We start from the raw sequence: 12383 nt of genomic DNA, 5'->3' as shown, positions 1-12383 counted from the left end.
TATAAAACCTAATTAAGTTCGGTAAAATCAATTATCCTCGGAATATTTCTACAAAACTAACATAGCAATACACGGCGAGAGCGGGCGCGACGCTCAGCACTAGGGTGAGTCATGCTTTTATCCCCACTCCTCGCGGACAGAGCGAGGTAGCGACGGACCGTTTTTCGAGCCCTACTTCAACCTGAGCGCGCAATCCAGGGAGTTATTATACATCGATGGTCAAACCACATTAATTCACAATTCCACAGCTGGTTTATAAATAGGCATATAATATTCTCTACAATCGTGTGACATGTTTCTTTATTCTTATATTTGATGGTTCATTGATTATTGATTTTATGAAATAAGTGAGCTTGCATATCTGTTGCTGTATCTAACCCTAATTAATTATTAAAAATTTTGGTCAGTGGCAGACAAGTTGTCGTGGGTTCATGACGTGGACATTACGGTGATTTTCGTCGCTGGTTCGTGTTTGCGGCATCAAAAGTGATATTTAAGCGAACGTAGTGTTGTGTTAATGACAGACAATAAGATAATCAATTATTTCTCGCCTTCGGGAACACCTGTCAAACGTCCGAGATCACGTTCCTCGCCAGCGTCACCGGAGGATTCTTCTACAGGTTTGATGATAGGAATAATGGAGAACAACGACGAGAAAGTTGGTGAGTTAACTAATGGATAGTTAAGATCTTCTCTCAGAGATGTTATGTCCGATCTCCTGGACTCTAAATTGTCTAATTTGGCCACAAAATCTGACTTGGTTAACCTCTCATAAAAAGTGTCACAGTTGGAAGAAGAATACGTTTCACAAAATGAACAGATAAGGGACCTTAAGCAACAAAATAAAGTCATTATGGATAAACTTTTAGATTTAGAAAGTTGATCCAGAACAATCTGATATTCAAGGGACTAAAGTGGGGTGAAAGAACAACGGACTTTAAGTATATAGTAGGCAAATTCTGTGGTGATATGTTCGGTCACAGTCAAGTATGTATTAACAGGGCCCACCCACTAGGAAACCTAAAAGATACAATAATCGCTCACTTGCCTTATGACTCTGACATTGACTATATTATGACTCAGGTGAAACAATTGAAAAACACGGGTTATTCAGTTTTCCGCGATTTCCCAAAGGAGGTGCGAGTAAAGCGTAAAGCTTTAGTGTCAGTGCAAAATGAGGTCGAGAGGGTAGCAGGGACCCGGCGGATGCCCTTGGTATATGATCACCTAACCATAGACAAGTGTAGGTTCACGTGGGAGGAGGGTAGGCTAATGGCAGGGAGGCAGGACGGAGTTGCAAAGCTGAATTCCATGTTTCGCCACGACTTCTCGGAGTTCATAAATCGCCTAGCAAATCCCCCTTTGGACATGGAGGGTGCAGCCGAGGACAGGGGTCGACCACGAGCCAGCGCGAGACTCCAAGGGATGCTGCGACAGCAACCAGCGATGGCAGCCATCAGGGACCAGGGACAGCAAGCTACTCTCAGGCAGTGCGGGGTTGAGGGGTCTACGCGAATCCAGCCACAGAAGTACGTCGGACGAACTCAACAAGTACTTTAAGTAAGATAGGTAGTTTAAAATTAGTGGCTTACAATCTATGCGGGTTTAAGTCCAAGAATGATTTAAGTTTTATAGAGTTCATTAATTTGTATGATATTGTTTTTATTTTAGAATCATTTATTTCTGAGGTTGATGCTCCATATATAGACCAAAAGTTAAAAAATTTCAAAAAGAATTTTAGTTTTGCTAAACGTAGCTCAAGCCATGGAAGATACATGGGAGGATTAATAATTTTGATTAATTTAAGTTTTCCGTTTGTGACAAAATTAATTTTATTGAATACGGTAACTATGTATTAGTGCAAATAAGGAATACAGTTAGTAATAGATCAATAGTGTTAATGCCAGTATATATTAATTATAATTCATGGGATGATAACTTTCAGGCTTTATCAAACTTTTTGACAAACAATAATTTTCAAGCTTTTATTTTGATCGGTGATGTGAATGGTCGTGTAGGTATAGAACAAACTTTACCAGAATATTGTTTTAACCAAGTGGAATCATTGTTATTTAGACGAACCCGAAACTCCAAAGATTTAATTGTTATCAATAAAGGAAAGAGAATTTTAGATCTGTGTGAAAATTTAGGGTTAGGTAGTTATACTGAATGGTAGGTCAGAGGGTGATTATGGTGGGGAATATACTTTTATAGGTGTAATGGGATGCTCTGCTATTGATTTGATATAGCCGCGGTCTCATTTACTTGTCTAGATATCATACAGGGGTTTAAAGTTGTTGAACACACGGGCTCTGACCACCTGCCAATTGAAGTATCCTTATCGATAGATAACGACATTTGTGTGAGGAGAAGAGATGAAAACATTTTACCTTTACTCTCAAAATTAAAATGGACTCGACGTGATAATATTTTATATCAGGAAAAGGTTATTCAGAATATTGCTAGGTTTCATATATATCGTTGGACGACCAAAATAATGTAGATCAAATTGTACATATTATAAAGGAGTCAGCCCATTCAAAGCAAAGTGCGACTGGTCGTAGCTGTTCTAACAACAGCACAAACAAATACCCCCGCCGCAGCAAACCTGCAGACTTAGCGAATTTCCATTTGCCTGATTGGATTTAAACTAAAAGCTCTCCTTAAAAATATCACATTAATTCCCTATTTAAACAGAATTAGTTTAATGAATACTTAGGTTTGCTGCAACAGGGAGGGGAAAAAAGTTTTTTTTTAATGTAAAATGTTAAAAGGGACTGTGGTTTAGTAAGAAATTAATGTATTTTCCAAATTTGATCAAAATATGTTCATAAACAAGCAAACTACAACAGTTGACTTATTCTCCATAAGAATAACATGGGAATTTTAAAATTACAATTTTTTTGAATTTTCTCCGTAACAATGAGGCGCATAATAACGCTTCAATATACTAAATTATTTGTTTTTTTAAGCTCTACAAAATGGTTTAAAAAGAAATTGTGAAATTTTGTGTTTTTAGGGTCAAAAATGGGAAAACCCTATTTTTACCCCATAAAACCCTCCATAAACCCCCGTTCACATAGTCCGATCATGCTGGTTTGCGAACTCGTTCAAATTTATCCCGCCTTACACCTTCAAACCAAATTTTATCAGAATCGGACAAAAATTACTCAAGTTATCGTGCGGATGGACACATATATATATATATCTCTATACTAGCTGTTGTACCCATGCTTTGCAACGGGAAGAGGACACAAAATAAAATCATTTTAATCTTTATCTCTTGCATATAATAGTTACGCCAACGCTTTTAGAAGCAAAATTTAACTTTTATGGCCTTAATAGAAGAAACGTTTAAGTTATGTCTTTTAAATCTGGTAAGTAGTGGATACCACCATTTTGATTAATTTTAAATCTTGTGTAGGCTGATATGAGAAAAACTGACCAAATCTTCGAGTAAAACTTTGACATACATAATTTGCCAGATTTACCTTCATCTCCCTTAATTACACATTTTTAAATTTATTATTGACATTTTAAATTTCAATTTTGAAGTTGCACAAATACTAATTATTAAATTTAAATATCTATATATTAAACTCTTCTTTATTTTAAATCACAAATCCTTTCATCTTCAGTTTTTTCACTCACAATAAATCATTAGCAAAACTAAGTCAGCTGTTATAAACTTTAGAATATTGCTGTGCCTTATCAATACAGTCTTTTGAAATATTAAAGAAACTATATCTATAGGTACTATAAAAATAATTTCAAACAAATAATTTATAATTAAAGACAACAGACAAAACTAATATGATTATCAAAGCATCAAGGACTAAAAAATTTAATAGCAAATACAGTATATGTTCCATTGCATCTCTGATTCTACTATACAAAAATATCAACAAACAACTTAATATACAAACAAGTTCTTTTAATCAGTTCCATCGTCCATTGCCTTTACATTTTCACCCTTACCATTAAGAAAACATAGTACAGTAGAACCTCTTTAATCCGAACTAATTGGGACCGGGGGTAGTTCGGATTATTGAATAGTTCGTATTACAGAACATATTGTTTTTTTTTACATGAGAATAGCTAAAATGTGGCTAAAATGGCTCTTAACTGTTACAGGATGAGTGAAAAAATGCTTTATAAAGTATAATACAGTGTTTATTTAATTCAGTAGTAAATATAGTAAATAAACAGTACGGTAAATTACAATAGAAACAATTACGGTGCGTACGTATACAATAAATAACTACTGTACTGTGTATAGAGTACAGTTCAATGAGGCGTTCGGATTAGTGGAAGTTCGGATTACGGGGGTTCGGATTAAAGAGGTTCTACTGTAACAGATATTTCATTGATTTTAGAAACAAAAGAACACTGTGTACTGCTTAGTTTATGATATTTTCCTTGGTTTATTTTAATCAGTGGTGTGGCAAAACACAAATAATAAATTTATCAAATAAAGTAAAATTTGAACTGAAAGCTATGTTAAAATAAAATAAGAGTATTTTGTATTACCGCACATATACAACAGATTTTAGAAAACAAAAATCAAAGACAATTTAGTTATTGATGGTATTCTTTAGTTTTATTAATTTAAGCGTAGGTTTAGCAAAACACAAAACTTAATTGACCTAAATATACATATAAAAAACAATGTGATGTGCAAATTATAGTTAATCTAACACATGTGAAGCAGTTTGAATTTATTTAAAGTAGCCTCCAAATTCATACAAAACATCTATACATTGTAATTTTCATACTGTTTCCATGAAAACATCAATAACATTATTTTCACTTAAGATTATTAACTTAAGACGCTTTAAAAAATCCAAAGCAGAGCCGGAGTTGATACAGCAACGGCTATAAAATCTTTTTTTTCTATAGTCATTGACATAGTTTTAGAATAAATAATCCATGATAAAAGGTTAGATTAAAATAAACCTACCTCATATTTATGGAAATTCTTTGTAACAGCTGTCTGAAATTGTGAAATATGCAGTTTAGCAGTTCTTCTTGTTAACATTTAAATGTTAAAGCAAATGTAAACAAACATTGTTAGTGTTCTCATCACAGCCATGGAGACCAATCAATATTTACTTTTAAAATGTTCACCTCAGAACTTTTAAAGCCAAAGGGGCAAAGCCTACGGTTAGTATCGAAATGTGAATAGTCCTATAATGGTCCTTGGTATGGTAACTATATTTTTGTAAAATTTTAGCCCAGTTGGTTCAGTAGTTTTTGCACCTATTAGTAATACACATACAGAGAGACACCATTAGATTTATATATAATAGTATAGATATAGATATAGATATAAAAAAATTTGAACGAATGGTATTTTTGGCCTCTGGGGACATCAAAATGAAAAAGTAAATCGGTCCCGGGCCTAGGTCTTACCATGAGACCTACGGTAATAGCTACTTCCCTATAGGGAAATTCGCTAAAATGGTTTGATTACAAATGTTTAGTGTTGAGGAAAGCGGAAATTTAAGAGATTAAACATATTTCGAGAGACAAACTCGACAGCTGACAAATCTGAGTACATTCAAGCATGTAAGATGTTTACCCTAGCAGTGGCCAACCGTCGTCTGGTTACGGTATGACGTTGATGCTTAGAATGGCCAAAGTCGTCTGGTTACGGTATGGGCCGAAATGTTTTTAACGGTAAAAAAAACACTTACAATCAACTCAGATTAGAATAATATATATACCATTCGAAAGATCACATTCTGAACTTTCATTTGATTACATAAACAAACCCTGTAGCAGGTATATAACAATGTCACGACGATTAGAAATCAAATGAAATTTTGGCGCGGTACGACTTTTGCAGCCGACACTTGGGAACTGGCGAAACACGTCTTGTTTGGCATTACCTGCTCGCGTAATTTTCGTCTTGGGATGTTGCGGGTGATACCACTGGATAGCCATTGATTTTATCTTCATTGTGGTAGTGATATTTATAACTAAATATTGATTGCACAATCGGTACAATTTTATGAAAACAGCTGTTTTCGAAATTTCTAACAATGGCCAACAGTCGTCTGGTGACAGTATGGAAAATACGAATTATATACAGTGAAAGTTATTATTACTAGTCATATAGTATATCATTTTGAAGAGGAAGAAATTTAGATTCAGAGAGTGGCAGCCCTGCACTCAGGGTTATTTCATTTCTGTATGCTCACGGAAGTGAGTCATTACTGCTACAGTCTATCAGCTGTCTTGTATTGCCATTGTTTGTTTGTGTTTTTGCAATAGTTTTATCCGCGATTTATTACGAAATATGTTATTATTTCGTAGTGTTAGTGTAAGTGAAGTGTTGTGTGTGTGTAACAGTTATCTTCATGCATAAATATTACTGAATTGTGTGGAATAGTGTTCATAAAAGGTTGTATTTTGTTAGCGTCATGTCCTAAAATGACGATTCTGACATTCAGAGATTGTTGTACCTATATAATGATATACCCAAGGTGTTATACATTTTTATAAAGGTAAATGAATAGGCCTACACTACAACATGTTTATAATGTTTGGGGGTAAAAAATTTTGTAAAAAAGTTATGGCCTATACTAAATAGGCCTACTACTGTATTTTGTTAGCATCATGTCCAAAAATGAAAATTCTGACATTCAGAGGTGCTTATAATGATTTACCCAAGGTGTTATACATTTTTATAAAGGTAAATGAATACACTACAACATGTTTATATTGGTTTGGGTGTAAAAAATTGGCAAAAAATTATATAGGGCTACTAAATACTGTAATACTCCATTTTCTCGAAATGCGCAAAAAATTCAAAACGTTCTCAAATTGATACATAATCATAGGTGAAAATAACTTTTGTACCATCATACTTATGACTTTTTTGGATTCCTTACTTCATTGGCTTTACAAATATGTAGGCTACATATCATCAGCCTACATAATGTTTCACAACACAAGCAAACACTGTAGGCTATAGTTTACACTTATTTGCGGTTTTGCGGTTATTGTATTATTATGTCCCTATTACGTACCTACAAAAAAAATATTTCTAACATGTTATACATTTTTATGTAGGTAATTGAATACACTACAAGATTATTATGTTGGTTTGAAGTAAAAAAATTTGGTACAAAAGTTGTATACTAAGTACTGTGAATTTTTTTTCTCGAGAAATCGCTAAAATATAAAAACATTATTTTATATACGTATGTTTATAGGTAAAAAAATATTTTTACCATAAACTTTATGACTTTTTTTGATTCCTTACTTCATTAGCTTTACAAACATGTATATATCATTATTAGTATACACATATATTATAGAACTTTTTACAACATAAACTAACACTGTACGGTTTTCAATTTTTTCGGTTCTCCGTTTGTCATTATATTTCGCCCCAAAAACTTATAAAAAAAAATATTTTCCTTACATGTTATATATTTCTATGTAGGGAATTAGATTGTCTACAAAATGTATATAATGAATTTCCCATAAAAAAATCTGTAGAAAAAAAATGCAGAGGCCGCTTTTGAAATTTCAAAAAAAAAATTCAAATTTTTTTATTTTTTTCACTTAACCGATAAAATACACTGTCTAAATCATTATGATATTACTATTTCTAGATTCTCCTGTTCTTTCCGAACAAAATGAATATGAGGTTGGCTAGGTTTACTTGTACGGTTGAATTTTTACGAATTTTCAAAAAATGGTCTGCAAAATCGCCAAAATGGGTTGGCATTCCCCACTTCTAACATTGGCCACTGCTAGGGTTAAAATTGTATGTAAAAATAAACAAAAAATGCACTTGGATAATACGGTTGCCAGTTTAAATCACAGGACTGACGCGAAAACATTTTGGTCGGCTTTAAACAGTTTTAAATACGGGAGTGATAGGTTCGTGGGTAACATTGCACCACAGGATTGGATCAATCATTTTAGTAAATTATTAAACTCGCCACGATTATCAGCTGGGATCTGTTATGCGGAACCAATGATAACAAACGATGTTTTGGACAGAGATTTTAGTATGCTAGAGTTAAAATCAGTTCTCGCGAGGTTAAAAAGTTTGATAAAGCCTGAAAGTTATCATCCCATGAATTATAATTAATATATACTGGCATTAACACTATTGATCTATTACTAACTGTATTCCTTATTTGAAAGGATATTGAAAGGGGTTAAGGGATTAAATAAAACTCAAACATTTACCTTTCTTGTTATTTACTTGTCAAATGTCAACGAAATCGGTAAAGATATTCAAATAAAGATGCATTTTGTGATTTTTCCCGGCGAATTTTTAAAATTCACGAATATTTCCAGATTTTTTTCCAGCACGTAAAATTCACGGCGTGTGGCCACCCTAACGGTGGTTCTCATTCACGTCCGCTATTTCAGCCTATGGCTAATATATCTTAACTTGTATTCTCATATTAACGCATTCTCTTAAAATTCAGTGTGTTTTAAAGCATAATTCTCTCAATCAGTGTATCAATGAGTTTCAAGTTCTCCTGTTGAAGCAAGCCAAATTTTATCAAGATCCATCAAGTCTCAAATATTGAAAAGTGCCATTATATTGTGTCAATTTCTTTATTAATCAAAACATTTAATAATTAATTCAACTGTAAATATAAGGCGCAAGAAGTGCCAAGTTTTTGGTTTTGGTTGTATTTTAACTTTTAATAACACAAGTTTTGATTTGATTTATTTCTATTTTTATCACATGAAGAGTCATAAATCAACAAGAGGAAATTTAAGTTTACATTTTTTATTCTATTCATACAACGGCAACATCAGAAAACACCACTCATCTCATCATCAACATTCCTGGACATCTCTACATCAGAAGGCGCCTTCTGCCCCCCAACCAGCGAGGCCCTAATTCCCCTAGCTGTGAGGCCCTCTACAAATCCTGGACCATCTGCTCCGTCTTCGCACCTTTTTGCCTTCAGCATCAGGTAATTTCAGGTAGTTTAGGTCGTACTTTTCATACCAAACTTTTTAACGTGTTTATGGGCCAACTCCTGCAATACTGTTTTGTTTTAGCGATAACACAGCTCGCTATTTTACTTATTAAAAAAAAGTTAAGTTCCATGATCCAGTTAAGGAAATAAAGTTTGAGATTACTGTAATAATACCTGGCTCAAATATGGAATTTTTAAATTTTACTCTGATTACAGAATCAGAAAATTAACAACTAATTCTTAAACCAGCAATTTATAAATAAATCATTTTATAAATAGTGATCTATTCCCTATTTTTTCATCGATTCTCCATAACGTACTTATACCTGAAAAATCAATTCTCAATACCGATACCATTAAAAAAAGTAACAAAATTTTCTGTATGGATTACTACGCCAACAGAAAATTCTTCCGTGATTGTGGCAAAATTCTGATCATCCCTCGCGGCCGTGTAGAAATCATTATCGTCTCCTGCGGTCACAGAAACGTCACTGTCGTCATGCACGATCACGGTGAATTGAAAATTCTCGGTAGAAATACAAAATTCACGCATAATTCCCGGATTTCCCTGTTGGTGTATACCCTGTACAAAACTGAATAACATCCCAAAAGCTTTTAAGTCAGTTCAGCAATTCTAACTTTATAAAGGAATTAAAAATACAACAATTAAAAATCTATTAGTTTAAGCAAAGAAAATTAACTTACTTGGGAAGCACACCATCGGCCTTGGTCAACCTGTTGAGGCAGTCATCTGACTCTCCCTGGAATATTTTTCATCAATCAGTAATAAACTGTTAAAGCCTATCTTATATTGAACAGAGATGAATACTCAATACTTTAATACTTTTCAATGAAATGGCGACCACACAAAATAGGTATTTTAAGCCAAGTATGAATAGACACGAGTGTAGGATGAGTAATGATGAGGATGATCTTGTAGTCATGTTAGTGACTAAGGCAGACTTATTCCTTAGACACAGCTGTTAATTAATAGCCCATACAGCTAATGGCAACTAAGGGACCTACAGTTTATAGTGGAATCCGAACCACATTTTTGCCTTGGTATATACAAAATGGTCTAGTGATACACAATGAGAACTGTCAAATTAGGATTGTTTAAAGTTATGATCATGTTTTTAATTTAATAAATAATTTGTGGTAATTGTGCAGATAGGGTGATTTTATTTTTTAAGTGCATAAGTCATCAACTTATTGACTTTAACAAAATTATTATAAAAAGTATTGTGTTTGTTTTCCTCAAAAGAAATTTCCAGGAAACAGGTTTGTGTGTTGATAATTTTAGTGCATTACTGATACGAGTCAATGCCAGGATCACTGGCAAATGGCAACTAAGTGATCCTGGTTTGTAGTTAGTTCACTACAAACCAGAGTCACTTGACGGATACAGATAATTTACTTTCCAGCATCATTTCTGAGATATTTTTTAACCATTTCGAAAATCAGCACTTATGGGCAGATGATAACCGGCAAAAAAACAAGTGATAATTTTATTGTCGATACGTTGATGATACTTTGATCTTGTTTGATGGCAATGAGAGGCAGTTAAAACTATTTGGCACATTGTTAAACAGTATCCACCCCAACATAAGCTTCACTCTAGAAACCGAAAACAACAATTCAATAAATTTCTTGGACGTCAAGAACGAAATTTTCTGCAATTTAAGATATACCGGAAACCGACCACGACTGATAAGACAATACACACGTCTTCACACCATCCATACAGCCACAAGATTGCCGCTTATAATAGTTTTGTCCACCCCCTATTATCCATTCCTCTCAACAATACTGATTACGAAAATGAGGTTTGCATATTAAAGTACATTGCTGTTTCCAACGGTTACAAACCTTCCATAATCCACAAACTCATTAATAAACACACCAACACAACCAGACCGAGTTTGGATGGGAATAATAATAAAAAAATACGTCAGTGCTGAGTATGATGTTGCCCTTAATAACACATTAAGAAGCGAAATGACATGAGGTAACATTGTTGTGGTATTCAAGACGTCAAATAAACTTCGATGCTCAAATCAAGAAACCAACAAGAAAGGGTAGACAACAAGTTAATTAAAACCGGGGTCTATAAATTGTCTTGCAACGACTGCCCAAGCTTCTACATCGGCCAGACGTCACAACTGATCATTTACCACCCGATTTAAAGAAAACCTGCCTAAAATATGATCCAAGTCGGTATTTTCCAACCCTTGGATTAATTCCAACCACAATTATACGGGTATAAACAATAATCTCAACGTCCTCCATTTATGCAACAAAGGAAAATACATAGACACACTAGAAGAATTCAAAATATATCGTGCTTCTAAAAAACAGCCTGAAAATATCTTAAATGAAAAACTCTAATTCGAGTGGAACATTATTTACAATGCCGCCATACGCATCTTGGACCACAATAGGTAACAGCTGATAGTGGGTAGGGGACTATCACTTTCGGCATACGGCAGTACAGCCACCTCTAATACAAGGCCGCGATGTTCAAACTGGCAACGCCGCACTCACCGCACTCATGTGTGTGAGTGTGAATCAGTGATCGCAGCTTGTACAGTGGTCTTGGGTGCGCCTGTCGTGACGTCGCGACCTGTGGACCCGGGATAGCGAGTCCACAGCCGCACAGTGCTCGCCGCAACGACCCGCTTATCTCTCCCCCCTCCCCCATCCTACACCCTACATTGTCCACCGCTGATTGTCTTTCTCGCTCCTTATCTCCCTATCCCAAACACCTGAAAGCGGCGCACATCAATGCCCAGTCTTTGCGTGCTCACATTGATGAGGTTAGAGAAATATTTTGTCCCAGTAATTTTGATTTAATTTGCATTTCTGAATCCTGGCTGAAGCCGAGTATTCATTCAAATGAGGTGTCCCTCCCTGGATATGTGCTGCAACGTAATGACAGGATTTGAAAGCAGTGGATGTAAACTGAGAAAATAGCTCTAACAGGATTGGTAAACAGGGCGGTGGCGTTGCGGTGTATATCAGGGAGGATTTAAAGTTTAAAACAGTCTTTTCTTCACCATCGGAGTACTCGGCTGGGCCAGAATTCCTATTTATTGAGATCAGTTTGCCTGGAGCAGATGCGCTGTTACTAGGAGTGTGCTACCGCCCACCAAGATCAGGGCATCTGCTTGATTTTGAAAATGCTCTGCTTAACGAGATGTTCAAATACAGTCATGTTTTGATCATGGGTGATTTTAACACTGACTTACTATCGTTGACTCATAACTTTGAACACAGACAGCTGACTACCATGTTTGAATCGTGCAACTTAACTGTACTACCACTCGATCCCACACATCATGTTGCCAATTCTGACACCCTCTTAGATTTAATAGTTGTGTCCAATGACCACGATATCATTCATCATGGGCAGCTTCCAAT

The 12383-nt window shown here is 34.9% G+C and overlaps 1 protein-coding gene across 1 annotated transcript in view; it reads right to left on the bottom strand.

The window, feature by feature from the left end:
- The window catches only part of LOC128982823 (40S ribosomal protein S21), a 59290-nt gene that overhangs the window by 17429 nt on the left and 29478 nt on the right, over positions 1-12383 (bottom strand). Inside the window, exon 4 of the mRNA XM_054401840.1 lies at positions 9669-9724. Coding sequence (XP_054257815.1) covers positions 9669-9724 — 56 coding nt within the window. The remainder of the gene's footprint in view (positions 1-9668; positions 9725-12383) is intronic.

Source organism: Macrosteles quadrilineatus, unplaced genomic scaffold (genome assembly GCF_028750875.1).
Source record: "Macrosteles quadrilineatus isolate MER2022 unplaced genomic scaffold, UCM_ALF_1.0 Scaffold_1__1_contigs__length_201487025, whole genome shotgun sequence".
Classification (NCBI taxonomy): Eukaryota; Metazoa; Arthropoda; class Insecta; order Hemiptera; family Cicadellidae; genus Macrosteles; species Macrosteles quadrilineatus.
Note: the sequence above shows the minus strand (reverse complement) of the source record. Positions and strands in the feature narration are given on the sequence as shown.